The 23,625-nt window shown below is 54.3% G+C and overlaps 1 protein-coding gene across 1 annotated transcript in view; it reads right to left on the reverse strand.

Moving 5' to 3' along the window:
• Nucleotides 1–22,940, reverse strand: part of LOC142486456 (multifunctional procollagen lysine hydroxylase and glycosyltransferase LH3-like) — a 125,931-nt gene extending 102,991 nt beyond the window's left edge. The window contains exons 1-3 of the mRNA XM_075585049.1: nt 22,802–22,940; nt 22,540–22,603; nt 1,622–1,719 (exon numbers count right to left, since the gene is read on the reverse strand). Of these exons, the coding sequence (XP_075441164.1) occupies nt 1,622–1,719; nt 22,540–22,603; nt 22,802–22,882 (243 nt within the window). The 5' untranslated portion in view covers nt 22,883–22,940. The remainder of the gene's footprint in view (nt 1–1,621; nt 1,720–22,539; nt 22,604–22,801) is intronic.
• Between the last annotated feature and the right edge of the window lie 685 nt (nt 22,941–23,625).

Below are 23,625 nucleotides of genomic sequence, written 5' to 3' on the forward strand. Positions count from 1 at the left end.
GGCTAGCTTAGCCAATGCCAGGAGCAGGCTGACGTGGAGATCCCTGGGCTTATAAATGGCTAGCTTAGCCAGTGCCAGGAGCAGGCTGGCGAGGAGATCCCTGGGCTTATAAATGGCTAGCTTAGCCAGTGCCAGGAGCAGGCTGGCGAGGAGATCCCTGGGCTTATAAATGGCTAGCTTAGCCAGTGCCAGGAGCAGGCTGACGAGGAGATCCCTGGGCTTATAAATGGCTAGCTTAGCCAATGCCAGGCTGACGGGGAGATCCCTGGGCTTATAAATGGCTAGCTTAGCCAATGCCAGGCTGACGAGGAGATCCCTGGGCTTATTATCCCGGGACACTGGGCACCCACAAATAAAAAGGCGAGGGGATAAAGTGCAGCCAGAACAGCAGGAGAAGGCCCCTCGGGGTGGATAAGAGGGGCTGCAGTCTGGAGCAGGTTAAATAAATGTGGTACAGGGACTCCCGCTCGCCACAGAAGGGGCAGGCGGCGGGGGAGTCCGTGAAGTGGGGGAAGTACTCTTCCGTGCTCAGTGGAGGAGGACGAAGACAAGGAGGAGAGAGAGCGCGAGAGAGAGGAGATATAAAGGAGAGAGAGAGAGGCGGGAGGGGAGTGTGGCGAGAGAAGGGGGAGGGGAGAGTGACGAGAGGAGGGGGAGGGGAGAGTGAGAGGGGGAGGGGAGAGTGAGAGGGGGAGAGGAGCGTGAAAGGGGGAGAGGAGAGTGAAAGGGGGAGAGGAGAGTGAAAGAGAGAGAGGAGAGTGAGAGGGGGAGGGGAGTGAGAGGGGGAGGGGAGTGTGGCGAGAGGAGGGGGAGGGGACTGAGAGGAGTGGATTAAGAGGGGGGAGTGAGAGGAGTGGGAGGCGAGTGAGAGGAGTGGAGTAAAAGGGGGGAGTGAGAGTAGGGGGAGGGGAGTGAGAGGAGGAGAGTGAGAAGGGGAGGAGAGTGAGAAGGGGGGAGGGGAGTGAGAAGGGGAGAAAGAGAGAGGGGGTGAGGGGAGAAAGAGAGGGGGTGAGGGGAGTAAGAGAGAGGGGGTGAGGGGAGTAAGAGAGAGGGGGTGAGGGGAGAAAGAGAGGGGGTGAGGGGAGTAAGAGAGAGGGGGTGAGGGGAGTAAGAGAGAGGGGGTGAGGGGAGTAAGAGAGAGGGGGTGAGAGAAGTAAGAGAGAGGGGGTGAGGGGAGTAAGAGAGAGGGGGTGAGGGGAGTGAGAGAGAGGGGGTGAGGGGAGTAAGAGAGAGGGGGTGAGGGGAGTGAGAGAGAGAGGGTGAGGGGAGTAAGAGAGAGGGGATGAGGGGAGTAAGAGAGAGGGGGTGAGGGGAGTAAGAGAGAGGGAGTGAGGGGAGTAAGAGAGAGGGGGAGAGGGGAGTAAGAGAGAGGGGATGAGGGGAGTAAGAGAGAGGGGGTGAGGGGAGTAAGAGAGAGGGGATGAGGGGAGTAAGAGAGAGGGGGTGAGGGGAGTAAGAGAAAGGGGGTGAGGGGAGTGAGAGAGAGGGGGTGAGGGGAGTGAGAGAGAGGGGGTGAGGGGAGTAAGAGAAAGGGGGTGAGGGGAGTGAGAGAGAGGGGGTGAGGGGAGTAAGAGAGAGGGGGTGAGGGGAGTGAGAGAGAGGGGGTGAGAGAGAGTAGTACCTTGGTAGGCCCATTTCCGTGAATAACTACAGGCGTCGTATCATACGCCACATTACGAGCTCTGACTTTATCCCGGTCAAACTTTAGGACAACCTCATCTGTGGAGAGCAAATTAATAGGGTCAGCGGCGCCCCCCTGTGATGGGATAATAGGTTCAGCGGTGCACCCTGTGATGGGATAATAGGGTCAGCGGCGCCCCCCTGTGATGGGATAATAGGGTCAGCGGCGCCCCCCTGTGATGGGATAATAGGGTCAGCAGCGCCCCCCTGTGATGGGATAATAGGGTCAGCGGCGCCCCCCTGTGATGGGATAATAGGGTCAGCAGCGCCCCCCTGTGATGGGATAATAGGGACAGCGGCGCCCCCCTGTGATGGGATAAGAGGGCGTCTCACACACAGGATTCCTATAAGGTAATAGGGACAGCGGCGCCTCCCTGTGATGGGATAAGAGGGCGTCTGACACACAAACGGGATTCCTATAAGGTAATAGGGACAGCGGTGCCCCCTGTGATGGGATAAGAGGGCGTCTCACACACAGGGTTCCTATAAGGTAATAGGGACAGCGGTGCCTCCCTGTGATGGGATAAGAGGGCGTCTCACACACAGGGGATTCCTATAAGGTAATAGGGACAGCGGTGCCCCCCTGTGATGGGATAAGAGGGCGTCTCACACACACAGGATTCCTATAAGGTAATAGGGACAGCGGTGCCCCCCTGTGATGGGATAAGAGGGCGTCTCACACACAGGATTCCTATAAGATAATAGGGACAGCGGTGCCTCCCTGTGATGGGATAAGAGGGCGTCTCACACACGGTTCCTATAAGATAATAGGGACAGCGGTGCCTCCCTGTGATGGGATAAGAGGGCGTCTCACACACAGGGGATTCCAATAAGATAATAGGGACAGCGGTGCCTCCCTGTGATGGGATAAGAGGGTGTCTCACACACAGGATTCCTATAAGGTAATAGGGACAGCGGCGCCTCCCTGTGATGGGATAAGAGGGCGTCTCACACACAGGGGATAAGGTAATAGGGACAGCGGTGCCTCCCTGTGATGGGATAAGAGGGCGTCTCACACACAGGGGATTCCTATAAGATAATAGGGACAGCGGTGCCCCCCTGTGATGGGATAAGAGGGCGTCTCACACACAGGGGATTCCTATAAGGTAATAGGGACAGCGGTGCCCCCCTGTGATGGGATAAGAGGGCGTCTCACACACACAGGATTCCTATAAGGTAATATGGACAGCGGTGCCTCCCTGTGATGGGATAAGAGGGCGTCTCACACACACAGGATATTCCTATAAGGTAATAGGGACAGCGGCGCCTCCCTGTGATGGGATAAGAGGGCGTCTCACACACACGGGATTCCTATAAGGTAATAGGGACAGCGGCGCCTCCCTGTGATGGGATAAGAGGGTGTCTCACACACACGGGATTCCTATAAGGTAATAGGGACAGCGGCGCCTCCCTGTGATGGGATAAGAGGGCGTCTCACACACAGGGGATTCCTATAAGATAATAGGGACAGCGGTGCCTCCCTGTGATGGGATAAGAGGGCGTCTCACACACAGCGTTCCTATAAGGTAAAAGGGACAGCGGTGCCCCCCCTTTAGATGGGATAAGAGGGCGTCTCACACACAGCGTTCCTATAAGGTAATAGGGACAGCGGCGCCTCCCTGTGATGGGATAAGAGGGCGTCTCACACACAGGGGATTCCTATAAGATAATAGGGACAGCGGTGCCTCCCTGTGATGGGATAAGAGGGCGTCTCACACACAGCGTTCCTATAAGGTAATAGGGACAGCGGTGCCCCCCTGTGATGGGATAAGAGGGCGTCTCACACACAGCGTTCCTATAAGGTAATAGGGACAGCGGTGCCTCCCTGTGATGGGATAAGAGGGCGTCTCACACACACGGGATTCCTATAAGATAATAGGGACAGCGGCGCCTCCCTGTGATGGGATAAGAGGGCGTCTCACACACAGGATTCCTATAAGGTAATAGGGACAGCGGTGCCTCCCTGTGATGGGATAAGAGGGCGTCTCACACACACGGGATTCCTATAAGGTAATAGGGACAGCGGCGCCCCCCTGTGATGGGATAAGAAGGTGTCTCACACACACAGGATTCCTATAAGGTAATAGGGACAGCGGCGCCCCCCTGTGATGGGATAAGAAGGTGTCTCACACACGGGATTCCTATAAGGTAATAGGGACAGCGGTGCCCCCCTGTGATGGGATAAGAGGGCGTCTCACACACACGGGATTCCTATAAGGTAATAGGGACAGCGGCGCCCCCCTGTGATGGGATAAGAGGGCGTCTCACACACACAGGATTCCTATAAGGTAATAGGGACAGCGGCACCCCCCTGTGATGGGATAAGAAGGTGTCTCACACACGGGATTCCTATAAGGTAATAGGGACAGCGGTGCCCCCCTGTGATGGGATAAGAGGGCGTCTCACAAACACAGGATTCCTATAAGGTAATAGGGACAGCGGTGCCTCCCTGTGATGGGATAAGAGGGCGTCTCACACACAGGATTCCTATAAGGTAATAGGGACAGCGGTGCCCCCCTGTGATGGGATAAGAGGGCGTCTCACACACGGGATTCCTATAAGGTAATAGGGACAGCGGCGCCCCCCTGTGATGGGATAAGAAGGTGTCTCACACACGGGATTCCTATAAGGTAATAGGGACAGCGGTGCCTCCCTGTGATGGGATAAGAGGGTGTCTCACACACACAGGATTCCTATAAGGTAATAGGGACAGCGGTGCCCCCCTGTGATGGGATAAGAGGGTGTCTCACACACGGGATTCCTATAAGGTAATAGGGACAGCGGTGCCCCCCTGTGATGGGATAAGAGGGCGTCTCACACACACGGGATTCCTATAAGGTAATAGGGACAGCGGTGCCTCCCTGTGATGGGATAAGAGGGCGTCTCACACACACGGGATTCCTATAAGGTAATAGGGACAGCGGTGCCCCCCTGTGATGGGATAAGAGGGCGTCTCACACACAGGATTCCTATAAGGTAATAGGGACAGCGGCGCCTCCCTGTGATGGGATAAGAGGGCGTCTCACACACAGGGGATTCCTATAAGGTAATAGGGACAGCGGCGCCTCCCTGTGATGGGATAAGAGGGCGTCTCACACACACAGGATTCCTATAAGGTAATAGGGACAGCGGCGCCTCCCTGTGATGGGATAAGAGGGTGTCTCACACACAGGATTCCTATAAGGTAATAGGGACAGCGGTGCCTCCCTGTGATGGGATAAGAGGGCGTCTCACACACGGGATTCCTATAAGGTAATAGGGACAGCGGTGCCTCCCTGTGATGGGATAAGAAGGTGTCTCACACACGGGTTTCCTATAAGGTAATAGGGACAGTGGTGCCTCCCTGTGATGGGATAAGAGGGCGTCTCACACACACGGGATTCCTATAAGGTAATAGGGACAGCGGTGCCTCCCTGTGATGGGATAAGAGGGCGTCTCACACACACGGGATTCCTATAAGATAATAGGGTCAGCGGTGCCTCCCTGTGATGGGATAAGAGGGTGTCTCACAAACAGGATTCCTATAAGGTAATAGGGACAGCGGTGCCCACCTGTGATGGGATAAGAGGGCGTCTCACACACAGGATTCCTATAAGGTAATAGGGACAGCGGCGCCTCCCTGTGATGGGATAAGAGGGCGTCTCACACACAGGGGATTCCTATAAGGTAATAGGGACAGCGGCGCCTCCCTGTGATGGGATAAGAGGGCGTCTCACACACACAGGATTCCTATAAGGTAATAGGGACAGCGGCGCCTCCCTGTGATGGGATAAGAGGGCGTCTCACACACAGGATTCCTATAAGGTAATAGGGACAGCGGTGCCTCCCTGTGATGGGATAAGAGGGCGTCTCACACACGGGATTCCTATAAGGTAATAGGGACAGCGGTGCCTCCCTGTGATGGGATAAGAAGGTGTCTCACACACGGGATTCCTATAAGGTAATAGGGACAGCGGTGCCTCCCTGTGATGGGATAAGAGGGCGTCTCACACACAAGATTCCTATAAGATAATAGGGACAGCGATGCCCCCCTGTGATGGGATAAGAGGGCGTCTCACACACGGGATTCCTATAAGGTAATAGGGACAGCGGTGCCTCCCTGTGATGGGATAAGAGGGCGTCTCACACACAGGGGATTCCTATAAGGTAATAGGGACAGCGGTGCCTCCCTGTGATGGGATAAGAGGGCGACTCACACACAGAATTCCTATAAGGTAATAGGGACAGCGGCGCCTCCCTGTGATGGGATAAGAGAGCGTCTCACACACGGGATTCCTATAAGATAATAGGGACAGCGGTGCCTCCCTGTGATGGGATAAGAGGGCGTCTCACACACAGAGGATTCCTATAAGATAATAGGGACAGCGGCGCCCCCCTGTGATGGGATAAGAGGGCGTCTCACACACGGGATTCCTATAAGTTAATAGGGACAGCGGTGCCCCCCTGTGATGGGATAAGAGGGCGTCTCACACACACAGGATTCCTATAAGGTAATAGGGACAGCGGCGCCCCCCTGTGATGGGATAAGAGGGCATCTCACACACAGGATTCCTATAAGGTAATAGGGACAGCGGTGCCTCCCTGTGATGGGATAAGAGGGCGTCTCACACACACGGGATTCCTATAAGATAATAGGGACAGCGGCGCCCCCCTGTGATGGGATAAGAGGGCATCTCACACACAGGATTCCTATAAGGTAATAGGGACAGCGGTGCCTCCCTGTGATGGGATAAGAGGGCGTCTCACACACACAAAGGATTCCTATAAGATAATAGGGACAGCGGTGCCCCCCTGTGATGGGATAAGAGGGCGTCTCACACACACAGGATTCCTATAAGGTAATAGGGACAGCGGCGCCCCCCTGTGATGGGATAAGAGGGCATCTCACACACAGGATTCCTATAAGGTAATAGGGACAGCGGTGCCTCCCTGTGATGGGATAAGAGGGCGTCTCACACACGGGATTCCTATAAGGTAATAGGGACAGCGGTGCCTCCCTGTGATGGGATAAGAGGGCGTCTCACACACACAGGGGATTCCTATAAGGTAATAGGGACAGCGGCGCCTCCCTGTGATGGGATAAGAGGGCGTCTCACACACGGGATTCCTATAAGGTAATAGGGACAGCGGCGCCTCCCTGTGATGGGATAAGAGAGCGTCTCACACACGGGATTCCTATAAGATAATAGGGACAGCGGTGCCTCCCTGTGATGGGATAAGAGGGCGTCTCACACACAGGGGATTCCTATAAGATAATAGGGACAGCGGCGCCCCCCTGTGATGGGATAAGAGGGCGTCTCACACACGGGATTCCTATAAGTTAATAGGGACAGCGGTGCCCCCCTGTGATGGGATAAGAGGGCGTCTCACACACACAGGATTCCTATAAGGTAATAGGGACAGCGGTGCCTCCCTGTGATGGGATAAGAGGCGTCTCACACACACAGGATTCCTATAAGGTAATAGGGACAGCGGTGCCTCCCTGTGATGGGATAAGAGGGCGTCTCACACACACGGGATTCCTATAAGGTAATAGGGACAGCGGCGCCTCCCTGTGATGGGATAAGAGGGCGTCTCTCACACACAGGTGATTCCTATAAGATAATAGGGACAGCGGTGCCCCCCTGTGATGGGATAAGAGGGCGTCTCACACACACAGGATTCCTATAAGGTAATAGGGACAGCGGCGCCCCCCTGTGATGGGATAAGAGGGCATCTCACACACAGGATTCCTATAAGGTAATAGGGACAGCGGCGCCCCCCTGTGATGGGATAAGAGGGCGTCTCACACACGGGATTCCTATAAGGTAATAGGGACAGCGGTGCCTCCCTGTGATGGGATAAGTGAGCGTCTCACACACGGGATTCCTATAAGGTAATAGGGACAGCGGCGCCTCCCTGTGATGGGATAAGAGGGCGTCACACACACAGGATTCCTATAAGATAATAGGGACAGCGGTGCCACCCTGTGATGGGATAAGAGGGCGTCTCACACACGGGATTCCTATAAGGTAATAGGGACAGCGGTGCCTCCCTGTGGTGGGATAAGAGGGCGTCTCACACACGGGATTCCTATAAGGTAATAGGGACAGCGGCGCCTCCCTGTGATGGGATAAGAGGGCATCTCACACACAGGATTCCTATAAGGTAATAGGGACAGCGGTGCCTCCCTGTGATGGGATAAGAGGGCGTCTCACACACGGGATTCCTATAAGGTAATAGGGACAGCGGTGCCTCCCTGTGATGGGATAAGAGGGCGTCTCACACACACAGGGGATTCCTATAAGGTAATAGGGACAGCGGCGCCTCCCTGTGATGGGATAAGAGGGCGTCTCACACACGGGATTCCTATAAGGTAATAGGGACAGCGGCGCCTCCCTGTGATGGGATAAGAGAGCGTCTCACACACGGGATTCCTATAAGATAATAGGGACAGCGGTGCCTCCCTGTGATGGGATAAGAGGGCGTCTCACACACAGGGGATTCCTATAAGATAATAGGGACAGCGGCGCCCCCCTGTGATGGGATAAGAGGGCGTCTCACACACGGGATTCCTATAAGTTAATAGGGACAGCGGTGCCCCCCTGTGATGGGATAAGAGGGCGTCTCACACACACAGGATTCCTATAAGGTAATAGGGACAGCGGTGCCTCCCTGTGATGGGATAAGAGGCGTCTCACACACACAGGATTCCTATAAGGTAATAGGGACAGCGGTGCCTCCCTGTGATGGGATAAGAGGGCGTCTCACACACACGGGATTCCTATAAGGTAATAGGGACAGCGGCGCCTCCCTGTGATGGGATAAGAGGGCGTCTCTCACACACAGGGGATTCCTATAAGATAATAGGGACAGCGGTGCCCCCCTGTGATGGGATAAGAGGGCGTCTCACACACGGGATTCCTATAAGATAATAGGGACAGCGGCGCATCCCTGTGATGGGATAAGAGGGCGTCTCACACACGGGATTCCTATAAGTTAATAGGGTCAGCAGCGCCCCCCTGTGATGGGATAAGAGGGCGTCTCACCCACAGGGTTTCTATAAGGTAATAGGGACAGCGGTGCCTCCCTGTGATGGGATAAGAGGGCGTCTCACACACACAGGATTCCTATAAGGTAATAGGGACAGCGGTGCCCCCCTGTGATGGGATAAGAGGGCGTCTCACACACACAGGATTCCTATAAGGTAATAGGGACAGCGGTGCCTCCCTGTGATGGGATAAGAGGCGTCTCACACACACAGGATTCCTATAAGGTAATAGGGACAGCGGTGCCTCCCTGTGATGGGATAAGAGGGCGTCTCACACACACGGGATTCCTATAAGGTAATAGGGACAGCGGCGCCTCCCTGTGATGGGATAAGAGGGCGTCTCTCACACACAGGGGATTCCTATAAGATAATAGGGACAGCGGTGCCCCCCTGTGATGGGATAAGAGGGCGTCTCACACACACAGGATTCCTATAAGGTAATAGGGACAGCGGCGCCCCCCTGTGATGGGATAAGAGGGCATCTCACACACAGGATTCCTATAAGGTAATAGGGACAGCGGCGCCCCCCTGTGATGGGATAAGAGGGCGTCTCACACAGGGGATTCCTATAAGGTAATAGGGACAGCGGTGCCTCCCTGTGATGGGATAAGTGAGCGTCTCACACACGGGATTCCTATAAGGTAATAGGGACAGCGGCGCCTCCCTGTGATGGGATAAGAGGGCGTCACACACACAGGATTCCTATAAGATAATAGGGACAGCGGTGCCACCCTGTGATGGGATAAGAGGGCGTCTCACACACGGGATTCCTATAAGGTAATAGGGACAGCGGTGCCTCCCTGTGATGGGATAAGAGGGCGTCTCACACACGGGATTCCTATAAGGTAATAGGGACAGCGGCGCCTCCCTGTGATGGGATAAGAGAGCGTCTCACACACGGGATTCCTATAAGATAATAGGGACAGCGGTGCCTCCCTGTGATGGGATAAGAGGGCGTCTCACACACACAGGATTCCTATAAGATAATAGGGACAGCGGTGCCCCCCTGTGATGGGATAAGAGGGCGTCTCACACACGGGATTCCTATAAGATAATAGGGACAGCGGCGCATCCCTGTGATGGGATAAGAGGGCGTCTCACACACGGGATTCCTATAAGTTAATAGGGTCAGCAGCGCCCCCCTGTGATGGGATAAGAAGGCGTCTCACACACAGGGTTTCTATAAGGTAATAGGGACAGCGGTGCTTCCCTGTGATGGGATAAGAGGGCGTCTCACACACACAGGATTCCTATAAGGTAATAGGGACAGCGGTGCCCCCCTGTGATGGGATAAGAGGGCGTCTCACACACAGGGGTTTCTATAAGGTAATAGGGACAGCGGTGCCTCCCTGTGATGGGATAAGAGAGCGTCTCACACACGGTATTCCTATAAGGTAATAGGGACAGCGGCGCCTCCCTGTGATGGGATAAGAGGGCGTCACACACACAGGATTCCTATAAGGTAATAGGGACAGCGGTGCCCCCCTGTGATGGGATAAGAGGGCGTCTCACACACAGGATTCCTATAAGGTAATAGGGACAGCGGTGCCCCCCTGTGATGGGATAAGAGGGCGTCTCACACACAGGATTCCTATAAGGTAATAGGGACAGCGGTGCCTCCCTGTGATGGGATTAGAGGGCGTCTCACACACAGGATTCCTATAAGGTAATAGGGACAGCGGTGCCCCCCTGTGATGGGATAAGAGGGTGTCTCACACACAGGGGATTCCTATAAGGTAATAGGGACAGCGGTGCCTACCTGTGATGGGATAAGAGGGCGTCTCACACAGGGGATTCCTATAAGGTAATAGGGACAGCGGTGCCTCCCTGTGATGGGATAAGAGGGCGTCACACACACGGGATTCCTATAAGGTAATAGGGACAGCGGTGCCCCCCTGTGATGGGATAAAAGGGAGTCACACACACAGGATTCCTATAAGGTAATAGGGACAGCGGTGCCCCCCTGTGATGGGATAAGAGGGAGTCACACACACAGGATTCCTATAAGGTAATAGGGACAGCGGTGCCCCCTGTGATGGGATAAGAGGGCGTCTCACACACAGGGTTCCTATAAGGTAATAGGGACAGCGGTGCCTCCCTGTGATGGGATAAGAGGGCGTCTCACACACAGGGGATTCCTATAAGGTAATAGGGACAGCGGTGCCTCCCTGTGATGGGATAAGAGGGCGTCTCACACACAGGGTTCCTATAAGGTAATAGGGACAGCGGTGCCCCCCCTGTGATGGGATAAGAGGGCGTCTCACACACACGGGATTCCTATAAGGTAATAGGGACAGCGGTGCCTCCCTGTGATGGGATAAGAGGGCGTCTCACACACAGGGGATTCCTATAAGATAATAGGGACAGCGGTGCCTCCCTGTGATGGGATAAGAGGGCGTCTCACACACAGGATTCCTATAAGGTAATAGGGACAGCGGCGCCTCCCTGTGATGGGATAAGAGGGCGTCTCACACACAGGGGATCCCTATAAGGTAATAGGGACAGCAGTGCCCCCCTGTGATGGGATAAGAGGGCGTCTCACACACAGGATTCCTATAAGGTAATAGGGACAGCGGTGCCCCCCTGTGATGGGATAAGAGGGCGTCTCACACACGGGATTCCTATAAGGTAATAGGGACAGCGGTGCCCCCCTGTGATGGGATAAGAGGGCGTCTCACACGCAGGGGATTCCTATAAGGTAATAGGGACAGCGGCGCCTCCCTGTGATGGGATAAGAGGGCGTCTCACACACACAGGATTCCTATAAGGTAATAGGGACAGCGGCGCCTCCCTGTGATGGGATAAGAGGGCGTCTCACACACACGGGATTCCTATAAGGTAATAGGGACAGCGGCGCCTCCCTGTGATGGGATAAGAGGGCGTCTCACACACGGGATTCCTATAAGGTAATAGGGACAGCGGTGCCCCCCTGTGATGGGATAAGAGGGCGTCTCACACGCAGGGGATTCCTATAAGGTAATAGGGACAGCGGCGCCTCCCTGTGATGGGATAAGAGGGTGTCTCACACACACGGGATTCCTATAAGGTAATAGGGACAGCGGTGCCCCCCTGTGATGGGATAAGAGGGCGTCTCACACACACGGGATTCCTATAAGGTAATAGGGACAGCGGTGCCCCCCTGTGATGGGATAAAAGGGCGTCTCACACACAGGGGATTCCTATAAGATAATAGGGACAGCGGTGCCCCTCTGTGATGGGATAAGAGGGCGTCTCACACACACGGGATTCCTATAAGGTAATAGGGACAGCGGTGCCCCCCTGTGATAGGATAAGAGGGTGTCACACACAGAGGGGATTCCTATAAGGTAATAGGGACAGCGGTGCCCCCCTGTGATGGGATAAGAGGGTGTCACACACACAGGGGATTCCTATAAGGTAATAGGGACAGCGGTGCCCCCCTGTGATAGGATAAGAGGGTGTCACACACACAGGGGATTCCTATAAGGTAATAGGGACAGCGGTGCCTCCCTGTGATAGGATAAGAGGGTGTCACACACACAGGGGATTCCTATAAGGTAATAGGGACAGCGGTGCCCCCCTGTGATGGGATAAGAGGGCGTCTCACACACAGGGGATTCCTATAAGGTAATAGGGACAGCGGCGCCCCCCTGTGATGGGATAAGAGGGTGTCTCACACACACAGGGGATTCCTATAAGGTAATAGGGACAGCGGTGCCCCCCTGTGATAGGATAAGAGGGTGTCACACACACAGGGGATTCCTATAAGGTAATAGGGACAGCGGTGCCCCCCTGTGATGGGATAAGAGGGCGTCTCACACACAGGGGATTCCTATAAGGTAATAGGGACAGCGGCGCCCCCTGTGATGGGATAAGAGGGCGTCTCACACACACGGGATTCCGATAAGGTAATAGGGACAGCGGCGCCCCCCTGTGATGGGATAAGAGGGTGTCTCACACACACAGGATTCCTATAAGGTAATAGGGACAGCGGCGCCCCCCTGTGATGGGATAAGAGGGCGTCTCACACACAGGGGATTCCTATAAGGTAATAGGGACAGCGGCGCCCCCCTGTGATGGGATAAGAAGGTGTCTCACACACGGGATTCCTATAAGGTAATAGGGACAGCGGCGCCCCCCTGTGATGGGATAAGAGGGCGTCTCACACACAGGATTCCTATAAGGTAATAGGGACAGCGGCGCCCCCCTGTGATGGGATAAGAGGGCGTCTCACACACGGGATTCCTATAAGATAATAGGGTCAGCGGCGTCCCCCTGTGATGGGATAAGAGGGCGTCACACACAGGGGATTCCTATAAGGTAATAAGGACAGCGGCGCCTCCCTGTGATGGGATAAGAGGGCGTCTCACACAGGGGATTCCTATAAGGTAATAGGGACAGCGGTGCCCCCCTGTGATGGGATAAGAGGGCGTCTCACACACACAGGATTCCTATAAGGTAATAGGGACAGCGGTGCCCCCTGTGATGGGATTAGAGGGCGTCTCACACACAGGATTCCTATAAGGTAATAGGGACAGCGGTGCCCCCTGTGATGGGATAAGAGGGCGTCTCACACACAGGATTCCTATAAGGTAATAGGGACAGCGGTGCCCCCTGTGATGGGATAAGAGGGCGTCTCACACACAGGATTCCTATAAGGTAATAGGGACAGCGGCGCCCCCCTGTGATGGGATAAGAGGGCGTCTCACACACACAGGGGATTCCTATAAGGTAATAGGGACAGCGGTGCCTCCCTGTGATGGGATAAGAGGGTGTCTCACACACACAGGATTCCTATAAGGTAATAGGGACAGCGGCGCCCCCCTGTGATGGGATAAGAGGGCGTCTCACACAGGGGATTCCTATAAGGTAATAGGGACAGCGGTGCCTCCCTGTGATGGGATAAGAGGGCGTCTCACACACACAGGATTCCTATAAGGTAATAGGGACAGCGGTGCCCCCTGTGATGGGATTAGAGGGCGTCTCACACACAGGATTCCTATAAGGTAATAGGGACAGCGGTGCCCCCTGTGATGGGATAAGAGGGCGTCTCACACACAGGATTCCTATAAGGTAATAGGGACAGCGGTGCCCCCTGTGATGGGATAAGAGGGCGTCTCACACACAGGATTCCTATAAGGTAATAGGGACAGCGGCGCCCCCCTGTGATGGGATAAGAGGGCGTCTCACACACACAGGGGATTCCTATAAGGTAATAGGGACAGCGGTGCCTCCCTGTGATGGGATAAGAGGGTGTCTCACACACACAGGATTCCTATAAGGTAATAGGGACAGCGGCGCCCCCCTGTGATGGGATAAGAGGGCGTCTCACACACACGGGATTCCTATAAGGTAATAGGGACAGCGGCGCCCCCCTGTGATGGGATAAGAAGGTGTCTCACACACGGGATTCCTATAAGGTAATAGGGACAGCGGCGCCCCCCTGTGATGGGATAAGAGGGCGTCTCACACACACGGGATTCCTATAAGGTAATTGGGACCGTGGTGCCTCCCTGTGATGGGATAAGAGGGCGTCTCACACACGGGATTCCTATAAGATAATAGGGACAGCGGTGCCTCCCTGTGATGGGATAAGAGGCGTCTCACACACAGGGTTCCTATAAGGTAATAGGGACAGCGGTGCCCCCCTGTGATGGGATAAGAGGGCGTCTCACACACAGGATTCCTATAAGATAATAGGGACAGCGGTGCCTCCCTGTGATGGGATAAGAGGGCGTCTCACACACACAGGATTCCTATAAGGTAATAGGGACAGCGGCGCCCCCCTGTGATGGGATAAGAGGGCGTCTCACACACAGGATTCCTATAAGGTAATAGGGACAGCGGCGCCCCCCTGTGATGGGATAAGAGGGCTTCTCACACACGGGATTCCTATAAGATAATAGGGACAGCGGTGCCTCCCTGTGATGGGATAAGAGGGCGTCTCACACACACAGGGGATTCCTATAAGGTAATAGGGACAGCGGCGCCTCCCTGTGATGGGATAAGAGGGCGTCTCACACACACAGGGGATTCCTATAAGGTAATAGGGACAGCGGCGCCCCCCTGTGATGGGATAAGAGGGCTTCTCACACACGGGATTCCTATAAGATAATAGGGACAGCGGTGCCTCCCTGTGATGGGATAAGAGGGCGTCTCACACACACAGGGGATTCCTATAAGGTAATAGGGACAGCGGTGCCCCCCTGTGATGGGATAAGAGGGCGTCTCACACACACAGGATTCCTATAAGGTAATAGGGACAGCGGCGCCCCCCTGTGATGGGATAAGAGGGCGTCTCACACACAGGATTCCTATAAGGTAATAGGGACAGCGGCGCCCCCCTGTGATGGGATAAGAGGGCTTCTCACACACGGGATTCCTATAAGATAATAGGGACAGCGGTGCCTCCCTGTGATGGGATAAGAGGGCTTCTCACACACGGGATTCCTATAAGGTAATAGGGACAGCGGTGCCTCCCTGTGATGGGATAAGAGGGTGTCTCACACACGGGATTCCTATAAGGTAATAGGGACAGCGGCGCCTCCCTGTGATGGGATAAGAGGGCGTCTCACACGCAGGGGATTCCTATAAGGTAATAGGGACAGCGGCGCCTACCTGTGATGGGATAAGAGGGCGTCTCACACACACGGGATTCCTATAAGGTAATAGGGACAGCGGTGCCCCCCTGTGATGGGATAAGAGGGCGTCTCACACACAGGGGATTCCTATAAGATAATAGGGACAGCGGTGCCCCTCTGTGATGGGATAAGAGGGCGTCTCACACACACGGGATTCCTATAAGGTAATAGGGACAGCGGTGCCCCCCTGTGATAGGATAAGAGGGTGTCACACACAGAGGGGATTCCTATAAGGTAATAGGGACAGCGGTGCCCCCCTGTGATGGGATAAGAGGGTGTCACACACACAGGGGATTCCTATAAGGTAATAGGGACAGCGGTGCCCCCCTGTGATAGGATAAGAGGGTGTCACACACACAGGGGATTCCTATAAGGTAATAGGGACAGCGGTGCCTCCCTGTGATAGGATAAGAGGGTGTCACACACACAGGGGATTCCTATAAGGTAATAGGGACAGCGGCGCCCCCCTGTGATGGGATAAGAGGGCGTCTCACACACAGGGGATTCCTATAAGGTAATAGGGACAGCGGCGCCCCCCTGTGATGGGATAAGAGGGTGTCTCACACACACAGGGGATTCCTATAAGGTAATAGGGACAGCGGTGCCCCCCTGTGATGGGATAAGAGGGCGTCTCACACACAGGGGATTCCTATAAGGTAATAGGGACAGCGGCGCCCCCCTGTGATGGGATAAGAGGGTGTCTCACACACACAGGGGATTCCTATAAGGTAATAGGGACAGCGGTGCCCCCCTGTGATAGGATAAGAGGGTGTCACACACACAGGGGTTTCCTATAAGGTAATAGGGACAGCGGTGCCTCCCTCTGATAGGATAAGAGGGTGTCACACACACAGGGGATTCCTATAAGGTAATAGGGACAGCGGTGCCCCCCTGTGATGGGATAAGAGGGTGTCTCACACACACAGGATTCCTATAAGGTAATAGGGACAGCGGCGCCCCCCTGTGATGGGATAAGAGGGCGTCTCACACACAGGGGATTCCTATAAGGTAATAGGGACAGCGGCGCCCCCCTGTGATGGGATAAGAAGGTGTCTCACACACGGGATTCCTATAAGGTAATAGGGACAGCGGCGCCTCCCTGTGATGGGATAAGAGGGTGTCTCACACACAGGGGATTCCTATAAGGTAATAGGGACAGCGGCGCCCCCCTGTGATGGGATAAGAAGGTGTCTCACACACGGGATTCCTATAAGGTAATAGGGACAGCGGTGCCTCCCTGTGATGGGATAAGAGGGCGTCTCACACACAGGGGATTCCTATAAGGTAATAGGGACAGCGGTGCCTCCCTGTGATGGGATAAGAGGGCGTCTCACTCACAGGATTCCTATAAGGTAATAGGGACAGCGGTGCCCCCCTGTGATGTGATAAGAGGGCGTCTCACACACAGGATTCCTATAAGGTAATAGGGACAGCGGCGCCCCCCTGTGATGGGATAAGAGGGCGTCTCACACACAGGGGATTCCTATAAGGTAATAGGGACAGCGGCGCCCCCCTGTGATGGGATAAGAGGGCGTCTCACACAGGGGATTCCTATAAGATAATAGGGACAGCGGTGCCCCCCTGTGATGGGATAAGAGGGCGTCTCACACAGGGGATTCCTATAAGATAATAGGGACAGCGGTGCCCCCCTGTGATGGGATAAGAGGGCGTCTCACACACGGGATTCCTATAAGATAATAGGGACAGCGGTGCCTCCCTGTGATGGGATAAGAGGGCGTCTCACACACACAGGATTCCTATAAGGTAATAGGGACAGCGGCGCCCCCCTGTGATGGGATAAGAGGGCGTCTCACACACAGGATTCCTATAAGGTAATAGGGACAGCGGCGCCCCCCTGTGATGGGATAAGAGGGCTTCTCACACACGGGATTCCTATAAGATAATAGGGACAGCGGTGCCTCCCTGTGATGGGATAAGAGGGCGTCTCACACACACAGGATTCCTATAAGGTAATAGGGACAGCGGCGCCCCCCTGTGATGGGATAAGAGGGCGTCTCACACACAGGATTCCTATAAGGTAATAGGGACAGCGGTGCCCCCCTGTGATGGGATAAGAGGGCTTCTCACACACGGGATTCCTATAAGATAATAGGGACAGCGGCGCCCCCCTGTGATGGGATAAGAGGGCGTCTCACACACGGGATTCCTATAAGGTAATAGGGACAGCGGTGCCCCCCTGTGATGGGATAAGAGGGCATCTCACACACAGGGTTCCTATAAGGTAATAGGGACAGCAGCGCCTCCCTGTAATGGGATAAGAGGGCGTCTCACACACGGGATTCCTATAAGGTAATAGGGACAGCGGTGCCCCCCTGTGATGGGATAAGAGGGCGTCTCACACACAGGGGATTCCTATAAGATAATAGGGTCAGCGGTGCCTCCCTGTGATGGGATAAAAGGGCGTCTCACACACAGGATTCCTATAAGGTAATAGGGACAGCGGTGCCTTCCTGTGATGGGATAATAGGGACAGCGGTGCCCCCCTGTGATGGGATAAGAGCGCGTCTCACACACACAGGGGATTCCTATAAGGTAATAGGGACAGCGGCGCCCCCCTGTGATGGGATAAGAGAGCGTCTCACACACACGGGGTTCCTATAAGATAATAGGGACAGCGGCGCCTCCCTGTGATGGGATAAGAGGGCGTCTCACACACAGGGGATTCCTTTAAGGTAATAGGGACAGCGGCGCCCCCCTGTGATGGGATAAGAGGGCGTCTCACACACAGGATTCCTATAAGGTAATAGGGACAGCGGTGCCTCCCTGTGATGGGATAAGAGGGCGTCTCACACACAGGGTTCCTATAAGGTAATAGGGACAGCGGTGCCTCCCTGTGATGGGATAAGAGGGCGTCTCACACACGGGATTCCTATAAGGTAATAGGGACAGCGGTGCCTCCCTGTGATGGGATAAGAGGGCGTCTCACACACGGGATTCCTATAAGGTAATAGGGACAGCGGTGCCTCCCTGTGATGGGATAAGAGGGCGTCTCACACACGGGATTCCTATAAGGTAATAGGGACAGCGGTGCCCCCCTGTGATGGGATAAGAGGGCGTCTCACACACACAGGGGATTCCTATAAGGTAATAGGGACAGCGGTGCCTCCCTGTGATGGGATAAGAGGGCGTCTCACACACGGGATTCCTATAAGGTAATAGGGACAGCGGTGCCTCCCTGTGATGGGATAAGAGGGCGTCTCACACACAGGGGATTCCTATAAGGTAATAGGGACAGCGGTGCCTCCCTGTGATGGGATAAGAGGGAGTCTCACACATGGGATTCGTATAAGGTAATAGGGACAGCGGTGCCTCCCTGTGATGGGATAAGAGGGCGTCTCACACACGGGATTCGTATAAGGTAATAGGGATAGCGGTGCCTCCCTGTGATGGGATAAGAGGGCGTCTCACACAGGGGATCCCTATAAGATAATAGGGACAGTGGTGCCTCCCTGTGATGGGATAAGAGAGCGTCTCACACACAGGATTCCTATAAGATAATAGGGACAGCGGCGCCCCCCTGTGATGGGATAAGAGGGCGTCTCACACACAGGATTCCTATAAGGTAATAGGGACAGCGGTGCCCCCCTGTGATGGGATAAGAGCGCGTCTCACACACACAGGGGATTCCTATAAGGTAATAGGGACAGCGGTGCCCCCCTGTGATGGGATAAGAAGGCGTCTCACACACGGGGTTCCTATAAGGTAATAGGGACAGCGGTGCCCCCCTGTGATGGGATAAGAGGGCGTCTCACACACACGGGATTCCTATAAGGTAATAGGGACAGCGGTGCCTCCCTGTGATGGGATAAGAGGGCGTCTCACACACAGGATTCCTATAAGGTAATAGGGTCTGTGGTGCCCCCCTGTGATGGGATAAGAGGGCGTCTCACACACAGGGGATTCCTATAAGGTAATAGGGTCAGCGGCGTCCCCCTGTGATGGGATAATAGGGTCAGCGGTGCCCCCTGTGATGGGATAAGAGGGCGTCTCACACACAGGGGATTCCTATAAGATAATAGGGACAGCGGTGCCTCCCTGTGATGGGATAAGATGGCGTCTCACACACAGGGGATTCCTATAAGGTAATAGGGACAGCGGTGCCTCCCTGTGATGGGATAAGATGGCGTCTCACACACAGGGGATTCCTATAAGGTAATAGGGACAGCGGTGCCCCCCTGTGATGGGATAAGAGGGCGTCTCACACACAGGGAATTCCTATAAGATAAAAGGGACAGCGGTGCCCCCCTGTGATGGGATAAGAGGGCGTCTCACACACACAGGGGATTCCTATAAGGTAATAGGGACAGCGGCGCCCCCCTGTGATGGGATAAGAGGGCGTCTCACACACACAGGGGATTCCTATAAGATAATAGGGACAGCGGTGCCCCCCTGTGATGGGATAAGAGGGCGTCTCACACACAGGATTCCTATAAGATAATAGGGACAGCGGCGCCCCCCTGTGATGGGATAAGAGGGCGTCTCACACACAGGGTTCCTATAAGGTAATAGGGACAGCGGTGCCTCCCTGTGATGGGATAAGAGGGCGTCTCACACACAGGATTCCTATAAGGTAATAGGGACAGCGGTGCCCCCCTGTGATGGGATAAGAGGGCGTCTCACACACGGGATTCCTATAAGGTAATAGGGACAGCGGTGCCTCCCTGTGATGGGATAAGAGGGCGTCTCACACACGGGATTCCTATAAGGTAATAGGGACAGCGGTGCCCCCCTGTGATGGGATAAGAGGGCGTCTCTCACACACGGGATTCCTATAAGGTAATAGGGACAGCGATGCCTCCCTGTGATGGGATAAGTGGGCGTCTCACACACGGGATTCCTATAAGGTAATAGGGACAGCGGTGCCTCCCTGTGATGGGATAAGAGGGCGTCTCACACACACAGGGGATTCCTATAAGGTAATAGGGACAGCGGTGCCCACCTGTGATGGGATAAGAGGGCGTCTCACACACGGGATTCCTATAAGGTAATAGGGACAGCGGTGCCCCCCCGTGATGGGATAAGAGGGCGTCTCTCACACACGGGATTCCTATAAGGTAATAGGGACAGCGGTGCCTCCCTGTGATGGGATAAGAGGGCGTCTCACACACAGGGGATTCCTATAAGATAATAGGGACAGCGGTGCTTCCCTGTGATGGGATAAGAGGGCGTCTCACACACAGGGGATTCCTATAAGATAATAGGGACAGCGGTGCCCCCCTGTGATGGGATAAGAGGGCGTCTCACACACACGGGATTCCTATAAGGTAATAGGGACAGCGGTGCCTCCCTGTGATGGGATAAGAGGGCGTCTCACACACAGGGGATTCCTATAAGGTAATAGGGTCAGCGGTGCCTCCCTGTGATGGGATTCCTGGGGTTGGATCCCTGTGATGGGATCCCTGTGATGGGATGGGATCCCTGTGATGGGATCCATGTGATGGGATGGGATCCATGTGATGGGATGGGGTCCCTATGATGGAATGGGATCCATGGGATGGGATCCATGTGATGGGATGGGATCCATGTGATGGGATGGGATCCTTATGATGGGATGGGATCCATGTGATGGGATGGGATCCATGTGATGGGATGGGATCCATGTGATGGGATGGGATCCCTATGATGGAATGGGATCCATGTGATGGGATGGGATCCATGTGATGGGATGGGATCCCTATGATGGAATGGGATCCATGGGATGGGATCCATGTGATGGGATGGGATCCATGTGATGGGATGGGATCCCTATGATGGAATGGGATCCATGGGATGGGATCCATGTGATGGGATGGGATCCATGTGATGGGATCCATGTGATGGGATGGGATCCATGTGATGGGATGGGATCCCTATGATGGAATGGGATCCATGGGATGGGATCCCTATGATGGAATGGGATCCATGTGATGGGATCCATGTGATGGGATGGGATCCATGTGATGGGATGGGATCCATGTGATGGGATGGGATCCATGTGATGGGATGGGATCCATGTGATGGGATCCATGTGATGGGATCCATGTGATGGGATGGGATCCATGTGATGGGATGGGATCCATGTGATGGGATGGGATCCATGTGATGGAATGGGATCCATGGGATGGGATCCATGTGATGGGATGGGATCCATGTGATGGGATGGGATCCCTATGATGGAATGGGATCCATGGGATGGGATCCATGTGATGGGATGGGATCCATGGGATGGGATCCATGTGATGGGATGGGATCCATGTGATGGGATGGGATCCCTATGATGGAATGGGATCCATGGGATGGGATCCATGTGATGGGATGGGATCTATGTGATGGGATCCATGTGATGGGATGGGATCCATGTGATGGGATGGGATCCCTATGATGGAATGGGATCCATGGGATGGGATCCCTATGATGGAATGGGATCCATGGGATGGGATCCATGTGATGGGATGGGATCCATGTGATGGGATGGGATCCATGTGATGGGATGGGATCCATGTGATGGGATGGGATCCATGTGATGGGATCCATGTGATGGGATGGGATCCATGTGATGGGATGGGATCCATGTGATGGGATCCCTATGATGGAATGGGATCCATGGGATGGGATCCCTATGATGGAATGGGATCCATGGGATGGGATCCATGTGATGGGATGGGATCTATGTGATGGGATCCATGTGATGGGATGGGATCCATGTGATGGGATGGGATCCCTATGATGGAATGGGATCCATGGGATGGGATCCCTATGATGGGATGGGATCCATGTGATGGGATGGGATCCATGTGATGGGATGGGATCCATGTGATGGGATGGGATCCATGTGATGGGATGGGATCCATGTGATGGGATCCATGTGATGGGATGGGATCCATGTGATGGGATGGGATCCATGTGATGGGATCCCTATGATGGAATGGGATCCATGGGATGGGATCCCTATGATGGAATGGGATCCATGGGATGGGATCCATGTGATGGGATGGGATCCATGGGATGGGATCCATGTGATGGGATGGGATCCATGTGATGGGATGGGATCCATGTGATGGGATGGGATCCATGTGATGGGATGGGATCCATGTGATGGGATGGGATCCATGTGATGGGATGGGATCCATGTGATGGGATGGGATCCATGTGATGGGATCCATGTGATGGGATGGGATCCATGTGATGGGATCCATGTGATATACTCACCGATGGCCCCGTTGAGGTTCTGGAAGATTTTTGACTTGTGGTCAAGGGCGATACTGAACTTCTCCTGAGGAGAATGAAATGAATGAGAGAGATTGAGAGAGAGGGCTCGAGAGTGTGTGAGAGAGCGAGACAGAGCGCGAGAGATTCAAAGAGAGAGGACGAGAGAGAGTGCAGAGAAAGAGGGCAAGAGAGCGCGAGATCAGAAGAGAAGAGGGTGAGAGATTAGCGTTAGGATATACATCTTGTAGTCTGCGGCCCTCACCCGGAGTGATGGGTCCAGGTAAATCTTGGTGTAGAAGAGCTGATCATCATCATCGTCTTTGTACTTCCACAGCTGCACCATCTTATTGAGCTGGGGAGCAAAGCCGATAAACCCTGCAGAGACAGCAGTGACAAAGGGATGAGAGAGAGAGGTATCTCCGGAGTTGAGGAAGATTACACACACACACACACACACGATAGAGGAGCAGGCTGGTACCTCCAGAGTTGAAGATTCACACACACACACGATAGGGAGCAGGCAGGTACCTCCAGAGTTGAAGTTTCTCACACACACACACGATAGGGAGCAGGCAGGTACCTCCAGAGTTGAAGTTTCTCACACACACACACACAATAGGGAGCAGGCAGGTACCTCCAGAGTTGAAGTCACACACACGCGATAGGGAGCAGGCAGGTACCCCCGGAGTTGAAGTTTCTCACACACACACACACACACACGATAGGGAGCAGGCAGGTACCTCCAGAGTTGAAGTTTCTCACACACACACACACACACACACACACACACACAATAGGGAGCAGGCAGGTACCTCCAGAGTTGAAGTCACACACACGCGATAGGGAGCAGGCAGGTACCTCCAGAGTTGAAGTCACACACACACACACACACACGCGATAGGGAGCAGGCAGGTACCTCCAGAGTTGAAGTCACACACACGCGCGCGATAGGGAGCAGGCAGGTACCCCCGGAGTTGAAGATTCATACACACACACACACGATAGGTAGCAGGCAGGTACCTCCAGAGTTGAAGTCACACACACACACACACACACACACGCGATAGGGAGCAGGCAGGTACCCCC

The sequence above is a fragment of the Ascaphus truei genome, unplaced genomic scaffold (assembly GCF_040206685.1).
Source record: "Ascaphus truei isolate aAscTru1 unplaced genomic scaffold, aAscTru1.hap1 HAP1_SCAFFOLD_879, whole genome shotgun sequence".
Lineage (NCBI taxonomy): Eukaryota > Metazoa > Chordata > Amphibia > Anura > Ascaphidae > Ascaphus > Ascaphus truei.